Below are 21,543 nucleotides of genomic sequence, written 5' to 3'. Positions count from 1 at the left end.
TTCCCACAAACACAGAGGGGAAAGGTGGATATGTTTGAATGCATGTTTGTAACTGTTTTTGAATTAAGATCACAGGTCGTCTCTCAGAATTGGGGTCAGATTGGAGGACAACAGGCAGACGATCACAAGCTCCCTGGTAAGGACATCACAGCAAGCCCAGACCACACCACCAAATGGTATGTTTGATTTCCCACAATGTGAGAGGATTTAACTCACCGAACAAACGGAGAAAAGCCTTTATAACATACACCAAACACAAACCGGACATAATCTGCATCCAGGAGACACATTTCTCCCATAGTTCAGCCCCCAGACACATTAACCACAACTACACAAGAAGCTTCTCATCCACAGCAAGCAAAAAACATAGGGGGGTCATGACACTATTGCATAACTCATTCCCCCTCCATGACATCCATTCAGAAAGTGACCAAGAAGGGAGATACTGCCTTACGTGGGGTACACTCCAAGACCAGCCACTGCTAATAGTTAACATGTACGCACCACCGGAAAACCCCTGGCCTATCATGCAAAAAGTAGCAAATCAATTAAATAGATTCCCGCAACACAAGGTCCTATGGGCAGGGGACTTCAACTTCCCCTTCCACAAAATGTTAGATAGATCAAGTAATACCCCAGACAGATTTTCAGTAAAACAGAGAAAAGATTGGGAAACTAAACTAGAACACCACAGACTGGCTGATTGTTGGAGAGAGGTACATGGAAAAGATAGAGGATATACCTTTTTCTCAGCACCAAACCAGACCTACTCTAGACTCGACTATGTGCTAATCTCGACACAGCTAGTACCCCAGCTCGCGACCGCCAGGCATTACCCGAATGCGTGGTCGGACCACGATCTGGTACTCTGTGAGATACAATTAGAAAACACCAAAGGAAATGTGTTCAGATGGAGGCTAAATGAGGCGATCTTGAAGGACCCAGCAACCTCAAACAAAATTGCGACCCAAATAGCAGAATTCTTTGAGTATAATAAGGGGCCAGAAAACAAACCGCAGTGGGCATGGCTCGCCCACAAGGCATATATCCGGGGTAGACTGATTCAAACATCATCCCAGAAAAAAAAGGAAAGATCTAAAGCTTTCCAAGCACTAGAAAGGAGATTATTTCTCCTGGAAAACTTGAACCAGCGGAATCCGACGCGGGCGACCACGAAAGAAATCAAGGACATTAAACTCCAACTAAACATCTTAATGTCGGAAAAAGTAGAACGGGCGCTACAGTGGACCAAATACAAATACTATAAATTTGCAAACAAACCAGATAAAATGCTAGCCAAGAAGCTGCGGGAAACGCAGAGACTAAACTCAGTATTCAAATTATACACTCCACATAATACAACGACCACCAATCCAACAAAAATCTACAACACATTCGCCGACTTTTATACGGCCCTTTACCGAGAACATGGGGGGGGAGGAGAATCCTTGAGAAAAGAATTCCTAGAGTCAGTACAACTACCCACCATAAGTCAGGAACAGAGAGACTTATTAAATGCCGACATCACGGAGGAGGAGATAGTAGAGGTAATAGACAACCTAAAACCAGGTAAGGCCCCAGGCCCTGATGGCCTTACAGCTATATATTATAAAAAATACAAGGACCGTGTAGCTGGACCCCTCGGGGAGATGTTTCAAACCCTGATGGACGGACAAACCCCACCAGCGGAATTTCTTAATTCAAACCTAACGGTGATACCGAAGGCGAACAAAGATCCACTGTCCCCAAAAAATTATAGGCCAATATCGCTCCTAAACTTAGATTATAAAATCTTTACAAGTGTCCTAGCGAGGCGACTGAATCTCTTTCTTGCAAAACTCATCCATAAAGACCAAGTAGGCTTTATTCCGCAAAGACAGGCGCCGGACAATATCAGGAAAGTACTAAACATTATTGACCAGGCCCAGAGAAATAGTAACTCCCTGACTCTACTCGCTTTAGACATCGAAAAAGCGTTCGATTCCATATCGTGGGACTATCTGTTCGCCCTGCTGGGTCACATGGGTTTTAACGGGGAATTTCTACGGGCAATAAAATCTTTGTACTCTCATCCCTCAACCCTATTGAAACTGCCAACAACCAAAGAAAGACCAATCCCAATTAAGCGAGGCACCCGACAGGGATGCCCTCTCTCTCCAGCGCTTTTCGCCCTAGCTATGGAGCCGTTAGCGATAGCAATAAGAGAGAACCCAAATATAAAAGGGAGTCACCTTGGGGGATAAGGAATATAAAATAAATTTATTTGCGGATGATATGCTATTGACTATCACTCAACCCCTAACAACCTTGCCAAATTTGATGAATCTCCTCGATAAGTGGGCAACCTTAACGGGACTGAGAGTAAATACAGATAAAAGCGATATAACACATATAAATACTCCACCCTCCCTAATAAAGTTAATAGATATAAATTTCGGCTTTAATCAGCAGGCACAATATATACCATATCTGGGAATTAACCTGACCCCCTCCCTGTCCTCTCTATATAAATGGAATTACCCACCGCTAATCAAGAAACTAACCTCGGAGCTAACAAAGTGGAATGATCCCATGCTCTCGTGGATGGGAAGGATAAACGCGGTAAAAATGAATACCCTGCCCCGGATACTATATTTGTTTAGGTCACTGCCCATTCCTATCCCAAACGGAGTTCTGGATGAATTTCAAAAAGCCATCTTCAAGTTTATTTGGGCCGGTAGAAAGGCAAGGATTAAAAACAGGACTATGTACTATCATAAGAAATTAGGAGGCCTTTCAGTCCCCAACCTGAAAAAATACTATCTAGCAGCGAGACTGGCACAATGGATCGAAACCATGGGGGGTACAAAAGCCCCAATCTGGGTCACCATGGAGACGCATAAGTTAGCCCCACACACCCCCGCGGAACTGACTTGGTTGGCAGGTCCACTCAAATCAAACTTTATGGACAAGAGCCCACTATCATATCACTCGATACGCATCTGGAGGGAATCCAGGTACAAACATAAACTATCAAACAATCCATCTAGACTAATGACACTGATACCAAACGAAAAGTTCCCTCCAAGCAGAGACCTGTTACATTTTCAGTGGTGGAAAATAAACGAGCTTACTAGCCTACACAGCATGATAGAAAACTCCAAAATACTCACCATAAATCAATTTAAAATCAAATTCAATCCTCCCACATCCGAGAACTTTAGAATTAATCAGGTATATCATTTCCTAGGCTCACTCAGGCTTCCAAGTTCTCTACCAGAGCTGACTGCATTCGAGAGACTATGCCTGAGGGACCCTATGAAAAAGGGGTCCCTATCCTTAATCTATAACATGCTGAACAGACCAGGTGGAGAAGGAAAGCTTCCTTATATGGAAAAATGGGAAAAGGACCTAAAAATAAGCTTGTCACTAGAGAAATGGAGACAGTGTTGTGAGACGGTGGCGAAGGGGAGTCACCAGGTGACCTTGACAGAAACATCTATGAAGATTCTCCATAGAACCCACTTGGTGCCATACAGACTGCACCAAATATTTCAGTCCACGTCGCCTTTGTGTTTTCGAGGATGCGCTGAAATAGGCACACAAGCCCATATCTGGTGGACATGTCCAGTGGTGGCTAGACTCTGGACGCAAGTCCATAGGCTTCTACGGAGGCTATTCATAGGTAACCTACAGAGATCACCAGCCACACTCTTACTGGGTGATCGTCAACCTGGGACCAGATATCGAGCCCACAAGTTAATCCAGGCGATCTGTATGGCCGCCAGAATACACATTGCCTCCAGATGGAAGCAGAGAGACCTTTTCTTCCAGGACGTGCTAGATAGAGTCTCACGTATCGTACTATACGAGAGAATGCACGCAGTAGGAACAGATGCTTTAGAAAAGTTCGGTGAAATTTGGGACCCCTGGATAAACATGGTAGAAATACCAGGTTTGAGACACATCCTCCAGTCGACATAAAAATAAGACCCATATGATGAATAGACGGGAGAAATACGAATGCACCTAATAAGGGAATGAGAGACGACCACAGTTGATCTTTGTTAAAAGTTTAATGTTTGAACCACGATATTTAGGACCTACAAATATTTTCTTATCTTTTTATTTTTATTTTCTTTTTGTTTGTTTGTTTTTTGTTGAAACAATATTTCTAGTGAAAACCGGAGATAGAGTCTAAGGAATAATATTGTTAGAATTAAATTGGATAAGAGAATAGTACACTCAATTTAGGAATAGGATTAATGTTGTTTGTTATGTTACACCCCCTGCGAGGGGAAATCCACTCTTGAATACTTAAAAAAAAAAAGTTGTACTTTATATGTTTGACTCCTGAATAAAGTATTTTGAAACTAAAATACCTTTCTTTTTTTTCAAATGATGTTGAATAAAAGGAATTTTTTTTTAAATACTATTGATTCCCGGAAAGGTTTTCCAGTAAGGAAGTTATTCTAGATATTCTAGTAAGGCAGCGTTTTTTTTAAGTCTTCACCCGCTCACTGTATGGGTCAAAACTGATAGGTCAGCGGAGCTACAAGCACTGGAACCTCCTCTGAACCAAGGAACAAGGGTCTTACTTGCCTCACTTCCAGTCACAGCAGTATCGCTGCTCCAACCAGAGTGAAGAGAGAGCTGGCTGCACATACACAGTGCTACTCACTTCATTTCAATGGGGCTGACAGAAACAGCGGAGTGCAATTGTAATTTTGAATAAGAACTTAACAATATTGCTACACAGCTACTAAATATTTCTTACAGAAGTCTACAGTACAATATAGACTTATGTGCGAAGAACCCCACTAGGTAAAAGGAGGAGAGCACTTCATGATCATGAATTGAAACACTACGGGATGATCTCATATCAGTCTTTAGGAGCAGCGCGGTAGAGTAAGATACTCCAAATTTATTAAGATTCACATGCCTCTTAATAGGTTTGGTGCATCTTTGGCCAGTTCTTGCGCGGGAAAGGCAAATCTCTATCTGCAAAACAGGCATACTCTGAAGTTTGCAATTTTTGGGCACTAAAATTCTAGCACATAACCAACCACAGCCATAAATTTTCCCTATAACTTTAGGTAGAGCAAAAATAGCATAGTACCGTGTTAGCCAGAAAAGTAATGTAATGTTAAATACCCTTGTATAAAAAAAACCCCAAAAAGTATTGCAGAGGTGATACCTTTATTACCCAACCAGAAAAATTTGCTAAGCAAGCTTTGGGGGCTACTTAATGCCCCTTCATCAGGCCAGGTTAGATTATAACTGAAGAAGCCTTTATACACAACAGAACAGAAACAGACAGGCTACCATGATTACACAAATATTTCCCACATCTAACCATTTTTTAACCTGTCAACTGAACGTTGATTAGGTGAAAACAATGGCAGAGTCTGACCTCATTGAGATAGTAGACACATATTATAAAAACAATACTGTAGCAATGAATCGTGGAAGCAAACTCTTCAGCAAAGTGTCTGATCGCTGGGGATCGAATTGTCGGGACCCCCAGTAGTCCCAAAAGTGGCCCACCCTGAGAATGCCACATGTGTATGGAGCAGAAGTGCGAATGCTATATTCATTTGTAAGCGAAAGAGGGATCAATGTGTAGCCCCACATCAGCATGCAATGTTGTAAATATAAATATGTCACCTTTATAATGAAGCCCAGTCTTCTCACTTGGCAAGAGCTGGTCAAGCACCCACTTTGTGTTATTATTATCAGTCAAAACGTCGTTTTCTGGCAGTGGCTGCACCTGTACAGTCTTCGCTTTCTTATTCCAGGGGCTCGCTTCGCATAAGAGGAAAAACACAAAATTACAGATCTGGTAAACAGTACAAAATAAAGCAATACAGTGTATATGGAAATACCTTTTAACTTCTTAGGTTCGCTAATATGTCTTCTTTTTTTAAAGAGTGGTTACTAACGGGTTTTATTCAGATACAGTTCACAAAACTTTTTTTTTTTTACAGAAGCGCAATAAAATGGTGCCGCTGGAACATCCAGAAGTTCCCTGCTCTTAGCTACCTGAGAGCTTGGAATCAATGAGTCTTGATCAACTTTAAAAGCAGGAAGCACGGAAGGAGAAGCAGTACCAAGGTTTAGTGACCCAAGTGTCCATTACAATCAGGCCTCTGAAAACTTCCTCCACCCCCCTTACCGTTTCAAAACATACTCCACAGTTTCCCAATTTTATCTAGCATTTAGGGAACGCCGAGATTTGTGGAGGCAAGATGACATTTAGGGAGTCAATGTATTCATATTTTCTGTTTTATAACCATTCCACAGAAGAATTCTTTATGGAGAGGCTGGGGCATCTATTTTTTTGTCAGACAATAAAACAAATTTTACCTAGTATAATTTCTTTTCAATATATTTATTGGACAATTACCCTCTTTGACAACGATAGAGGACAGTCAGCTGTGTGGTTGAGGGTGGATTAATAGGAAAGGAGCGACAACCAGCGGAATACACTAGTCTGAACAAGGGCCTACATCTGCTTTATTCAGACACCTGGTCTCTCACCAAAATCTTATTGTGGGAGCTAGTAAATTACTGAGACAGGAAGGTGGCTGGTCTGATCTTTATCCTTAAAGCTACTTACCTGCTCTATCAGAATATGCCGTTTCAGCAAACTACCCTCATGGTTCATTCACCATCTTATAAGATCTAAGTGTCCTCACTGAATACTATCTCTAGTATAAGTGTACAATCTTTCAATATTTAAAGTGACCGTGATATAAGGTCCGCTCTGCCAGGCTTCTATTGTGTCCCCTTTAACCAGAGTAGTCACGCGGTTGTATGAAATATAGTAGATGTGCAGAGTATAAGAAACTGCACGCATTCAGTGTGAACTGTCTATATAGCCTTGTGCACCAAGCCTGCATGAAAAGACTATTCCCGGAAGGGTGATATTGGACAGGGTGTCTATTTTTATTCCCTAGGTCCTTTATGGTCAGTTCTCTTTATACAGTATTGATAACAGTGGATAACAAACGGCACCCTAAACGGGTGACTTAGTACTGAGAAATATCTGGTAGAGAATTTGGTTAGGCAACACACACTGGTGTCATTGTACATCTGATCCACTGTGTGTCTGCACAATAGTGTTTGTATGTGATCTACCCGAATACATTATAAATAGAGATGAGCGAGCGTGCTCGTTCGAGTATTAGGGTGTTCGAGATGCTCGTTACTCGAGACGAGCACCACGCGGTGCTCGACTCCATTACGTTTCCTTCCCTGAGAAATTTGCGCGCTTTTCTGGCCAATAGAAGCACAGGGAAGGCATTACAACTTCCTCCTGTGACGTTCCAGCCCTATACCACCCCCCTGCAGTGAGTGGCTGGGGAGATCAGATGACACCCGAGTATTTAAATCTGCCCTGCCCGCGGCTCGCCACAGATGCACGATGAGAGAGATCAGGGAAAGTACTGCTGATGCTGCTGCTATAGGGAGAGTGTTAGGTGTTATTTTAGTCTTCAAGAACCCCAACGGTCCTTCTCAGGGCCACATCTGACCGTGTGCAGTACTGTTGAGGCTGCTTTTAGCAGTGTTGCACAACTTTTTTTTTTTTTGTATATCGGGCGTGCAGACCATAGCGTCCGCAGTCTTCAGTCATTTTACTGAGTATAGGGGCATCACTGGTGAGGCAGGGACAGTGGTACAGGGAAAGAGGTATACTGGCTATATAGGCAGTGGGCTTTTTCAAAAAAATTGGGGAAAATACTATATTTGGGCTGCCTGTGACCGTCTTCAGTTTACGGCGTGTCTGCTGAGGGTAGTAGTCGCTAATTAATACCCAGCTAAGCGTTACAGCAGGCTTGCGCATATTGTTTCCTGGCTCTGCTGTGTCCGTTACATGACCGCCGTCATCCCGCCAGAGGGAAAGAGTATACATATATACGCTGCATACAGTGTCTGTCTGGTTTTTCACCTCACCATTTTAAAAAATAGAAGCAAAATACTTAAGGCCTACCACTGGCCTTTGGCCACTTGACTGGTTCTGCGCTGTGAATTCCATACGCACCTAGGTCTCACTACAGGCTTGCGCATTATTGTTTCCTGGCTCTGCTGTGCGTTCTGTAAGCGAAGTCAGCCTCCAACCACAAGCCAATAAGCGGCACATTTAATTACAGCGTTCTGTTTCTGCTCTACTCGTAATACACCATGCTGAGGGGTAGGGGTAGGCCTAGAGGACGTGGACAGGGGCGAGGACACGGAGGCCCAAGTCAGGGTGTGGGCACAGGCCGAGCTCCTGGTCCAGGTGTATCGCAGCCGACTGCTGCGGGATTAGGAGAGAGGCAAGTTTCTGGGGTCCCCAGATTCATCTCACAATTAATGGGTCCACGCGGTAGACCTTTATTAGAAAATGAGCAGTGTGAGCAGGTCCTGTCGTGGATGGCAGAAAGTGCATCCAGCAATCTATCGAACACACAGACTTCTATGCCATCCACTGCTGCAACTCTGAATCCTCTGGCTGCTGCTCCTCCTTCCTCCCAGCCTCCTCACTCCATTACAATGACACATTCTGAGGAGCAGGCAGACTCCCAGGAACTGTTCTCGGGCCCCTGCCCAGAATGGGCAGCAATAGTTCCTCTCCCACCGGAGGAGTTTGTCGTGACCGATGCCCAACCTTTGAAAAGTTCCCGGGGTCTGGGTGATGAGGCTGGGGACTTCCGGCAACTCTCTCAAGAGCTTTCAGTAGGTGAGGAGGACGATGACGATGAGACACAGTTGTCTATCAGTGAGGTAGTAGTAAGGGCAGCAAGTCCGAGGGAGGAGCGCACAGAGGTTTCTGAGGAAGAGCAACTCGACGATGAGGTGACTGACCCCACCTGGTTTGCTAAGCCTACTGAGCACAGGTCTTCAGAGGGGGAGGAAAGTGCAGCAGCAGGGCAGGTTGGAAGAGGCAGTGCGGTGGCCAGGGGTAGAGGCAGGGCCAGACCGAATAATCCACCGTTTCCCAAAGCACCCCCTCGCGCCATGCCACCCTGCAGAGGCCGAGGTGCTCAAAGGTCTGGCAGTTTTTCACTGAGAGTGCAGACGACCGATGAACAGTGGTGTGCAAGGTTTGTCGCGCCAAGATCAGCCGGGGAGCCACCACCACGAGCATGCGCAGGCATATGATGGCCAAGCACCCCACAAGGTGGGACGAAGGCCGTTCACCGCCTCCGGTTTGCACAACTGCCTCTCCCCCTGTGCCCCAAACTGCCACTGAGATCCAACCCCCCTCTCAGGACACAGGCACGACCGTCTCCCGGCCTGCACCCACATGCTCACCTCCGCTGTCCTCGGCCCCATCCAGCAGTGTGTCTCAGTGCAGCGTCCAGCCATCGCTAGCGGAACTGTTTGAGCGCAAGCGCAAGTACGCCGCCACGCACCCGCACACTCAAGCGTTAAACGTGCACATAGCCAAATTGATCAGCCTGGAGATGCTGCCGTATAGGCTTGTGGAAACGGAGGCTTTCAAAAACATGATGGCGGCGGCGGCCCCGCGCTACTCGGTTCCCAGTCGCCACTACTTTTCCCAGTGTGCCGTCCCAGCCCTGCACGACCACGTCTCCCGCAACATTGTATGCGCCCTCACCAACGCGGTTACTGCCAAGGTCCACTTAACAACGGACACGTGGACAAGCACAGGCAGGCAGGGCCACTATATCTCCCTGACGGCACATTGGGTGAATTTAGTGGAGGCTGGGACACAGTCAGAGCCTGGGACCGCTCACGTCCTACCCACCCCCAGAATTGCGGGCCACAGCTCGGTGCTGGTATCTGCGGCGGTGTATGCTTCCTCCACTAAACCACCCTCCTCCTCCTCCTACGCAACCTCTGTCTCGCAATCAAGATGTGTCAGCAGCAGCACGTCGCCAGCAGTCGGTGTCGCGCGGCGTGGCAGCACAGCGGTGGGCAAGCGTCAGCAGGCCGTGCTGAAACTACTCAGCTTAGGAGAGAAGAGGCACACGGCCCACGAACTGCTGCAGGGTCTGACAGAGCAGACCGACCGCTGGCTTTCGCCGCTGAGCCTCCAACCGGGCATGGTCGTGTGTGACAACGGCCGTAACCTGGTGGCGGCTCTGCAGCTCGGCAGCCTCACGCACATACCATGCCTGGCCCACGTCTTTAATTTGGTGATTCAGCGGTTTCTGAAAATCTACCCACGCTTGTCAGACCTGCTCGGAAAGGTGCGCCGGCTCAGCGCACATTTCCGCAAGTCCCACACGGACACTGCCACCATGCGCACCCTGCAACATCGGTTTCATCTGCCAGTGCACCGACTGCTGTGCGACGTGCCCACACGGTGGAACTCTACGCTCCACATGTTGGCCAGGCTCTATGAGCAGCGTAGAGCTATAGTGGAATACCAACTCCAAGATGGGCGGCGTAGTGGGAGTCAGACTCCTCAATTCTTTACAGAAGAGTGGGCCTGGTTGGCAGACATCTGCCAGGTCCTTGGAAACTTTGAGGAGTCTACCCAGATGCTGAGCGGGGATGCTGCAATCATTAGCGTCACCATTCCTCTGCTATGCCTCTTGAGAAGTTCCCTGCAAAGCATAAAGGCAGACGCTTTGCGCTCGGAAACGGAGGCGGGGGAAGACAGTATGTCGCTGGATAGTCAGAGCACCCTCATGTCTATATCTCAGCACGTTTTGGAGGAGGAGGAGGGGGAGGAGCATGAGGAGGAGGGGGAAGAGACAGCTTGGCCCACTGCTGAGGGTACCCATGCTGCTTGCCTGTCATCCTTTCAGCGTGTATGGCCTGAGGAGGATCCTGAAAGTGATCTTCCTAGTTAGGACAGCCATGTGTTGCGTACAGGTACCCTGGCACACATGGCTGACTTCATGTTAGGATGCCTTTCTCGTGACCCTCGCGTTACACGCATTCTGGCCACTACGGATTACTGGGTGTACACACTGCTCGACCCAAGGTATAAGGAGAACCTTTCCATTCTAATACCCGAAGAGGAAAGGGGTTCGAGAGTGATGCTATACCACAGGACCCTGGTGGACAAACTGATGGTAAAATTCCCATCCGACAGCGCTAGTGGCAGAAGGCGCAGTTCCGAGGGCCAGGTAGCAGGGGAGGCGCGGAGATCAGGCAGCATGTACAGCACAGGCAGGGGAACACTCTCCAAGGCCTTTGCCAGCTTTATGGCTCCCCAGCAAGACTGTGTCACCGCTCCCCAGTCAAGGCTGAGTCGGCGGGAGCACTGTAAAAGGATGGTGAGGGAGTACGTAGCCGATCGTACGACCATCCTCCGTGACGCCTCTGCTCCCTACAACTACTGGGTGTCGAAGCTGGACACGTGGCCTGAACTCGCGCTGTATGCCCTGGAGGTGCTTGCTTGCCCTGTGGCTAGCGTCTTGTCAGAGAGGGTGTTTAGTGCGGCTGGGGGAATCATCACGGATAAGCGTAGCCGCCTGTCAACTGACAGTGCCGACAGGCTTACACGCATAAAGATGAACAAAGCCTTGATTTCCCCAGACTTCTCTTCTCCACCAGCGGACAGCAGCGGTACCTAAATAATACGTAGGCTGCACCCGCGGATGGAAGCATCGTTCTCTATCACCATAAAAAACGGGGACCTTTTAGCTTCATCAATCTGTGCATTATATTCATCCTCCTCCTCCTGCTCCTCCTCCTGAACCTCACGTAATCACGCCGAACGGGCAATTTTTCTTAGGCCCACAAGGCTCAGTCATATAACTTTTGTAAACAATGTTTATACGTTTCAATTCTCATTAAAGTGTTGAAACTTGCACCTGAACCAATTTTTATTGTAACTGGGCTGCCTCCAGGCCTAGTTACAAATAAAGCCACAGTAACCAAAGCGATTAATGGGTTTCACCTGCCCTCTTGGTTGGGCATGGGCAATTTTTCTGAGGTACATTAGTACTGTTGGTACACCATTTTTTTGGGCCCTCGCCTACAGTGTAATCCTAGTAATTTTTAAGGGCTTCGCCTGCACTCATGGTACAGCACGGTGTGTGGGGTTGGCCTACACTTTTGCTACATAAATGTAACTGGGGCCTTGTCTATATTGCAACTACTGAAATGTGCAAGAGACTGTTACCTCCCTAAACTGCTGCAACGGGAATGTTACTGTGGCCTGTCTTGACTGCTACTACTACTGAAATGGAACTAATACTGTGCTCCCCCTATACTGCTGCTTCGGAATTGTTACTGGGGCCTGTCTTGAGTGCTACTATTACTGAAATGGAACTAAGACTGCGCTCCCCCTATACTGCTGCTTCGGAATTGTTACTGGGGCCTGTCTTGAGTGCTACTATTACTGAAATGGAACTAAGACTGTGCTCCCCCTATACTGCTGCTTCGGAATTGTTACTGGGGCCTGTCTGGACTGCTACTACTACTGAAATGGAACTAATACTGTGCTCCCCCTATACTGCTGCTTCGGAATTGTTACTGGGGCCTGTCTGGACTGCTACTACTACTGAAATGGAACTAATACTGTGCTCCCCCTATAATGCTGCTAGTGATATGTTACTGGGGCCTGTCCCTAATGCTACCGCTGAAATGTTACTAATTCTGGGCTCTGCCTATACCGCTGCTAATGCTATGTCACTGGGGTGTGGAAACGGAGGCTTCCCAAAGACATGATGGCAGCAAGGCCATTTCCCACCAGCGCGGTTACTGTTAAGGTGCATATAACCACGGACACGTGGAGAGGACACGTAGTGCCTCAAAAACATCCCCCTCCTCCAACAATGAAAATATTCTTGGCAAATACCTTTGCATTGGTCCGTCTGGTGGCAGTCCAAGAATTTCACCTTTACCGACACAACAAGAGAGCCCCCCCACCATCCCCCCGCCACGGCCCACTTAATCCTGGCCACATTCCGAAAACCAACTAAATAAAACCGCGCTACTGGGGGCGGGGCTAGCGGCCAGCATGGACGGTCGCGAGTAAGTGAAGCTCCCCAGGGGATATAATCATCCTGCATTTATCCTGGCATCCTGGCCTCCATTCCTGGCTGGACGGACCAAGAAGACAATACCGACCCTGCTGCGGCGAAAGAGTAGAGACGGGAGGAGAAACTCCTCTCTCCGGAGCACCCTGCTGAAGACCGAGCGCAGAGCGGGAAAAAGGCCGTGCGCCGACACCCCTTCACCTCCGCTCGCGGTCCCAAGACTGCGGACACTGCCGGGGCGCCCGCTGCCCCCACAGCCCCACGACACTCCTTGCCCTCGCCGGTGACCGACGAGGGGCTCTGCTCCTGCTTGGCTATCGCTGCCGGTGCGTGACCGGCGCCTACACCGAACTCCTGACTGCCCCCCCCCCGGCTGGAAGACAGGCTGCTTAAGACCTGTGCAGTAGACCCAGCCGAATACTAGCACCAGCCGCCCCCTGAGAAAGCCCACGAGACTCACCTGGGCGAACCCCGGGCGGGAACCACGCTGCGCGCTGACACCTCTTCACTGCCGCTTGGAGTTCCAGACCTGCGGCCGCCGCCTGGCGTGACAGCCGGTCCGCAGTGACGCGCCGCTCCCTGCCGCGGCTGGAACCCGGAAAGAGTGTCCTCTCCACCTGACCACCGGAGCGGACTAGTCGGGCTTGCGGACGGACAACTGAGACATTCGCGGTCGCGCTGAAATCTGCGAGAAGACGACCCGCGACCCTCCTAAAACCTACACAGCACTCCCCCGGGGAATCCACGACTGGAGGAGTGAGCCGCACCTGAACTGTGTTCCCGGCAGAAGTCACCAACTGTAAGTCTCTTGGGGAGGGGGAGATAGGAGCACAAAGACTATAAAGTCAGTGAAAGCCCCCCCGCGCACACACGTTGGGGGGGAGATCCCCTCTCTCAACCACCATTTTGCGACTGGGGCTGGTGGCGGCGGCTGCTACAGCTGACCCCGCAGAGATAGCATGGAGTCTTGACCAAAGGATAACCACAATAGAAAATCCTCATACTAACTGGACCAACTCTTCACTACCGGGCTGCGCAACAATCAAACGAGCCTGATATAAACCTTTATGGACATACATCCGAGACTTAGTCCTATACCTCAGACAAACCACCAAACCTATAAGGGAGCGAACGATATACTTGGCGCTTCAACAAATTGATTATAATTCGAACGGATTGCCCGCCCATATTCTTAATACGGACAGCCCCATAGCTAAACGTGTCAACATAGAGACGCTAGTGCAAGTTTCGTCAACAACCCCTACCATACAACCACCTATCATGAGTACCCGAGCTAAAGGCGGTACCGCTGCGGAGAAATTAAAGGAGTTCTCCCGAGCTGAGCCTTCTGACCATACACCGCGCGCATCGCGGACTGTCCAAACAAGGGACAATGACATCGAACCGGGGAAAAACTCAGAGCCAACGATGCGCCAATTATTAGAAGCAATAAATACCTGTAAAACCTCCCTTACAGGGAAAATAGAAGAAGTTAAATCGGACGTTACATTATTAAGACAAGACATGCAAAATATACGGGGCAGGATACATGAAATGGAAGACCGTATCTCTAGCATAGAAGATACCCTACGTCCGCTCCCGGCGGCAGTTCAGAAAGCAGTGAGACAGGCAGAATTCTGCCAAACAAAAACAGATTATCTGGAGAACCGTTTGCGCCGCAACAACTTGCGCATAATTGGACTCTCCGAAAGGGCTGAAGGCACTCAACCAGAACTGTTCACAGAAAACTGGCTTAAATCCACACTAGGCGAAGATACCTTCTCTGCTTCTTTCACGGTAGAAAGAGCCCATCGAGTCCCGACTAAACCTCCGGCACCAGGCGCCCCACCGCGCCCATTTTTGGCAAGGGTTCTGAACTGTAGAGACCGCGACGCCGCTCTGCGTCAGGCCAGATTGAAAGGTCCGCTTAAACATAATAATTCAACGATATCTATCTTTCCTGACTTTTCGGCGGACTTAAAAAAAAAAAAAGAGAGCTACTTTCATGGACGTTAAGAAGAAATTTAAAGATAGAGGCATTCCATATTCCATGGCATATCCGGCCCGCCTACGAATCACAGCAAACGACAAAGTGATCTTTCTCCACTCCCCTGCTGAAGCCATGGAGTGGCTCCAAATGCACCCTGTGTCACCGGAGGCCATATAGTATCAGGCAAAAAAAAAAAAGCTCAAGCAACGTAAATTTCACAATGGGCGTCTGGGTCATTAACCCAATAGACTATAGTCGACACTTCGAGCAGCCAAGACGAGAGGATGCGCCCTTCTCTCCTTTCGCCACTACGCTGCCCCAATCAAGGACATAAGTTTGACATCCGCTGCAGCAGTAATAACCGGCAGATTAACCCCCGTAAATCAAGCTCCTACAGGCCAGGGAAATATCCCCTACCCGCAACAACCGCTACTCTCAAGGAGATTGTAGCTTACCTTGTTTTCAGACACCCGCAATATACTAACGTTAAGCGGAATGTCATTTGTTAGATGTTTAAGCTGTTATAATATAGCTGATGTTAAGTTACAAACAAGTCTGCGCTGGTATAATTACCTTTCTCCTACAACGGTCAGTGAAACCCTACACTCCAAATACCTGATTGAGCCACATATGACCACACCCCATAATGGCGTTGTCGTGTCTTAGCTGGAATGTTCGAGGCCTGGGAACAGCTAACAAACGTACTGCAGTCTTCTCTTGTATTAAACAATACAGCCCCCACATTGTAGGTTTGCAGGAGACTCACCTTACTGCGGACAAAGCTGACTCTCTCAAGAAACCGTGGGTACAATGGATGTGCCACTCCTTTCACACTCCCTTATCTAGAGGAGTTTCACTCCTCATCCATAAATCACTAAGATGGAACCCCACAAATATCAAAAAAGAGACCCTGAAGGCAGATTTATATTTGTACACGCGGAGGTCGACTCGAAACCTTACGTCATTCTATGCATATACAACCCACCCCACAATAACCTCCACCTCATGCAAGCTGCCATTACATTCGCTCACCAATTTCCCTCAGCACAAGTGATTTGTATGGGGGACTTCAATCGGGTAATGAACCCGATTAAGGACAGATTCCAATCGTCCCCCGGAGCTAATGTCACAGAAAGTTCGCCTATGCAACAACTCTTCGAGAGTGTGGGCTGGGTAGACCTCTGGCGCTTGAGACACCCCGACACACTCGAGTTCACTTGTCACTCCACAGGCCAGAACACACTCTCAAGAATAGATTATATCCTGTGCTCCCCAACATTGGCACTTTACACCTCTGACATAGCCCACTGCCCACGGGGCATCTCAGACCACAGCCCGATACTAGTAACTCTAAAATTTCCCAACACTGGGGTCATCCCTGCTTGGAAAATACACCCATTCTGGCTCAAACTCCTAAAGGAAAATGATCAAACACCAATCCACATATCAATGTTCCTGGATGCCCATGATGGCAACACCCACCATGCCCTGAAATGGGATACCTTTAAGGCATACCTTAGAGGATCTCTCAAATCCGCCATATCCTATATTAAAAAAAGCAACCTCCCAAATTGATAAAGAACTCGAGATCCAAACATCAGAAGCCGAAAAAACATACATCTCTAACCCTACTGATTCTAATAGAACAAACTGGCTTGGCCTCACCCGCCTTCATAAGCAACAAATATACGTTAAAACTAAACGCAAACTATTCTTTACAAAACAGTACTATTTTGAATTGGGGAACCAATCCAGCCATCTTTTGGCAAATCTTATCAAAAGGGAAAACCAAGCCAACACGATCCTGAAAATCAAAAGCCCACAGGGCATAGAACTCACCGATGCGCAATCAATAACAACCTGTTTTAAAGAATATTACGCAAACCTCTACAGCCCCTCTACGAACAAAACTTCCACTGAAGTTCTCAACTATTTACAAGACTTGATATTTCCAACACTTTCCGCGGAACAAGTGGAATTTCTAGATGCCCCAATTACTGTTGAAGAAATTAAACAAACCATTAAAGATATGGCGCTTAACAAATCCCCGGGTCCCGACGGCCTTCCAACAGAAATATACCGAAAATATGACGAACTTATAACCCCACTACTACACGAAACCTTACACCAAGCCTCGTTGGAGAAATCCCTCCCCCCCTCTCTATATGAAGCAACCATCATAATCATCCTAAAACCCGACAAAGACCCAACAGATTGTAATTCTTATCGCCCATCTCACTAGTAAACGTGGACTATAAAATCCTAACTAAAATTCTGGCCACCAGATTAAACCAAGTAATCCTATCAATAATATACCCTGATCAAACAGGCTTCATGCCGGGAAAATCCACCACAATTAACATCCGCAGAGTCCAGACAGCTATCCAACTAGGCAGACAACATAATATGCCCCGGGCCCTGGTATCGCTAGATATGAGAAAAAAAAATAGATTATACCTACCCGATAATCGGGTTTCCAGTAGTCTCCACGACAGCACCAATTGAGATTGCCTCCTCCTGGTAGGACAGGAACATACTGAGAGGTTAAAAGCTCCCCCCCTTCCCCACTTTCCTCAGTGGATTCTAACGAATTGCCAGGGCAGGAGCTCAACTTAAAATTTTTCCCTTAACCGGGGTTTTTTTTGGAAATTATATACTATACTACTTTCTTAGGGGGGGAAGGTACGGGTGCTGTCGTGGAGACTACTGGAAACCCGATTATCGGGTAGGTATAATCTATTTTTTCCCCAGTCTCCACGCCAGCACCAATTGAGACGTACCAACTAAAGTTTTCTTAGGGTGGGATTGCTGCCGAGAGGACTTTGCGGCCGAAGGCCATGTCCTCGTCCTGCTGCACTTTTACCCTATAGTGTTTCACGAACGTGTGGGGTTTCTTCCAGACTGCGGCCTTGCATATCTGCTCGACCGAGGCTGAGCTGTGTTCGGCCCATGAGGATGCCACTGCCCTTGTGGAATGGGCTTTAAGAGCTAACGGGATTTCCTTCCCGAGGGCCTTATAGGATTCTATGATGGCTAAGCGGATCCACCTGGCTATGGAATTTTTTGCTGCTTTGCTACCTTTATTTGGGCCACTGAACTGGACGAAAAAGTTGTCGTCCCGTCTCCAGTGGCTTGTTGCATCTATGTAGGCTAGGACTGCTCTCCTAACGTCCAGGCAGCTTAGGGTTTTTTCTTCCTCGTTCTTTGGATTACTGAAAAATGAGGGGATTATTATATCCTGGGACCTATGAAACTCTGATACTACCTTTGGCAAAAAAGCAGGGTCCGTTTTAAATACTAGTTTGGTGTCTGCGATTTTCATGAACGGGTGGCGGATGGACAAGGCCTGTAGCTCGCTAACCCGTCTTGCGGAGGTGATGGCTACTAAAAAGATGGTTTTGATTGTAAGCATTTTTATGGGTAGTGCCTCGATCGGTTCGAACGGTGCCGCTGTCATGGCCCTTAGAGCCCAATTAAGGTTCCAGTCTGGAAAAAGATTTATGGGCCTAGGTCGCAATCTAGTTGCTGCTGCTAGGAACCTGTTGACCCATCTGTTGTCTGCGAACTTTGTGTCACATATGGCGCTAAGGGCTGAGACCTGGACCTTTAGGGTGCTTGGAGAGGCCCATCTCTAGGCCTTCCTGCAAGAACTCTAAGATTAGCGGAGTGTCAGGGATAGAATCTCCGTGATCCCTTCCCTGTCTCCATGAGGAAAACCTTCTCCAAACCTTCTGGTAGATCCGGTGGGTCTTTTTTCTACTGGACATTAAGGTTTCTACTACTCTCTCTGAGAATCCCTTCTCTCTTAGTGAGGATTCCTCAAGAGCCATGCCGTTAAATGGAGTTTGTCTAGGCCTGGGTGGTTCAGTGGCCCTTGCGATAGGAGATCTGTCCAGGTAGGCAAGGTGACTGGGTCCTGGACGCTCAATGTTGCTAGAGGACCGAACCAGCTTCTTTTCGGCCAGAAGGGGGTCACCAGGACTAGTGTGGATACCTGGGTTCTGAAATGCTGTAGAACCCTGGGGATCAGTGGTATAGGAGGGAAGGCGTACACCAGCCCTTGTCCCCAGTCCTGGCCTAGGGCATCTACTGCTGTCGGACGATCTCCTGGCCGGAGGGAGAAGAAGAAGTTGCCTACTTTGGCGTCCCCCACCGGTTGGTTAGGATTCTGAATGCCTCTAGGGAGAGGGACCATTCTCCTGGGTCTATTTGCCTCCTGCTGAGGAAGTCCGCTTTTTGGTTTAACGTCCCCTTCAGGTGGGTTGCCGTGATCGAGAGGATCCGGCCTTCTGCCCAGTGAAAAATTTTCTGTGTGATGCTTTGCAGGGCGGGAGATCTTGTGCCCCCTTGGTGTCGTATATGGGTGACCGCGGTGATATTGTCTGACGGTATCTTTATATGTCGGTTCTGTAGCGAGTTCCCCAACTGCTGTAGAACCTGCCATACTGCCTGTAGTTCTCTGTAATTTAAGGACTGTTCTTTTGTCCTCTGAGGCCAGGGGCCCTGAAAGAACTGGTTCCCCACATGCGCTCCCCATCCCCAGGCGCTTGTGTCCGTTGTGATGTGGGTGGCTGGGTTTTGTAGCCAGTGAACCCCTTTCCGCAGGTTCTCTGGGGATGCCCACCAACGCAGGGATGTTTTCACCCCGCCTGGGATGTACATTCTTGCTCCTAGGGAGGACTGCCTTTTGTCCCATGAGGATAGGACTAAGGCCTGCAGGGCTCTGGTGTGGGCCTGGGCCCATGCCACTCCTGGAATGCATGATGTCCAGCTTCCCAGGAGAGACATGGCTTCCCGAATTGTGCAAAATCGTCTTCGTAGTAAGGTTTTGACTATTCTTCGGATTTTTTGTATTTTCTCCCCGAGTAGGTAGGAGCATTGCGATTCTGAGTTGAGCGTTATTCCCAGAAACGTCTTCTGCTTGTCGGGATCTAGGCTGGATTTTTCCCAGTTTATGATCCATCCTAACGATTGGAGAAGCTCTAGCACCATCTCCAGGTGTTTTGTTAGGAGTTCCCTGGACTCTGCTATTATCAAAATATCGTCCAGGTAGGGTACTATTAGGACTGATTTTTTCCTCAGGTAGGCAGCTACCTCTGCCATAATTTTGGTAAAGATTCTGGGGGCTGAGGATATCCCGAAGGGCAGGCATCTGAATTGGTGGTGCTCTATACCTTTGCCCATGTCCACTGCGAACCTTAGGTATTTCTGGGACCCCTTGTGGATCGGTACGTGGAAATAAGCGTCCTTTAAATCGATGGATGCCATGTAGGCTCCTCTGGGAATCAACTTTATCGTTGAGGAGATGGTTTCCATTTTGAATTTTCTGTATCGGACGCAGGTATTCAGGGGTTTCAGATTTACTATCAACCGATGTTTTCCGCAGGGTTTTCTTACTAGGAAGAGCCTGGAATAATGGCCCTGGGTTTCCTCGTTTTGCGGTACGGGGGATATTGCATTTAGTTGTTGCAAGTCGCGCACGCTTCGTCTTAGTAGGTGTAACTGTCTTTTTGAGCATCCCGTGATAACGAATTTTCTTCTGGGGAGGGACACCACTCTATCTGGTATCCCTGCTGTAAGATCTTTGGGATCCATGGGCCCTCGCAGATTGCGGCCCATTGATCCACAAAGTTCCCCAGCCTTGCCCCTACGGGGATGGCGTCAGGGTCTCTGCTTTGGCTCTCCCTGGTGGGGGTTGAAGAGGATATTCCTTCCTCTGCCCCCCTTGGGGTAACTCCAGCGGCCTGTCTTGCCCTTGCCTCGGTAGGCCTCGGGCTGTTGCTTTGGAGCCTGGAAGAAGGTCTTCCCTCTCTGTGGTTTTTCTTCGGGGAACCCCTTCTTTCTGTCGGCTGCTTTCTCTAAAATTTTGTCTAGGTCCGGTCCGAACAAGAACTGGCCGTAGAACGGGAGGGCGCATAACTTATTTTTTGAGGCTAGGTCGCCTGACCATGATTTCAGCCATAACACCCTTCTGGCTGAGTTAGAGCGGGCTGAGGCCTTCGCCGAAAGTTTAACAGTTTCGTCCGCGGCGTCCGCTAGGAAGTTAGTTGCCATGCGCAGGATCGGAAGGGAGTTTAGGATCTGCTCCCTCGGCATCTTATTGGTTAGGTGAAGCTCTAGCTGTTCTAACCATACCCCCAGGGTCCGCGCCACACAAGTGGCTGCGATCCCTGGCCTAAGTATGTTTGCCGCTGCCTCCCATGATTTCTTTAGAAGGCCCTCCGCTTTGCGATCCATGGGATCTTTTAATTGTGCGGCGTCTTCAAAAGGGAAGAGTCGTCCTCTTGGCTACTTTGGCCACCAGGACGTCTACCTTAGGTACCTCTTCCCAGCTTGCGCAACTTCCTCTTCGAGTGGGTATCTTCTTTTTACGCCTCTAGTGGATTAGGAGCCTGCGTCTGGTTTCCTCCACTCTTTCTGAATTATTTTAGTGATATTCTTGTGGACAAGGAAGGTATGCTTGCGCCTCTCCCCTAGTTCACCGAATATCTCGTCTTGTAAAGTACGTGGCTCTCTGGGCTGTTCCATTTTTAGTGTAGCCCTGACCGACTTAATTCCGTTAGGTCGTCTTGACGGAATAAATATCTTTTTTGGCCCTCCTCGTCTCAGGACTCCTCGGCCGCCTGT

General features: G+C 48.3%; 1 protein-coding gene across 4 annotated transcripts in view; it reads right to left on the bottom strand.

Annotated features, from left to right (window-relative positions):
* Positions 1-21,543, bottom strand: part of VRK3 (VRK serine/threonine kinase 3) — a 128,902-nt gene that overhangs the window by 63,064 nt on the left and 44,295 nt on the right. For all 4 annotated transcript variants that reach the window (XM_066582644.1, XM_066582643.1, XM_066582645.1 and 1 more), the window contains exon 5: positions 5,647-5,784. In XM_066582644.1, the coding sequence (XP_066438741.1) occupies positions 5,647-5,784 (138 nt within the window). The remainder of the gene's footprint in view (positions 1-5,646; positions 5,785-21,543) is intronic.

This window comes from Eleutherodactylus coqui, chromosome 11, assembly GCF_035609145.1.
Source record: "Eleutherodactylus coqui strain aEleCoq1 chromosome 11, aEleCoq1.hap1, whole genome shotgun sequence".
Lineage (NCBI taxonomy): Eukaryota > Metazoa > Chordata > Amphibia > Anura > Eleutherodactylidae > Eleutherodactylus > Eleutherodactylus coqui.
This window is presented reverse-complemented; position numbering and strand designations above follow the sequence as displayed.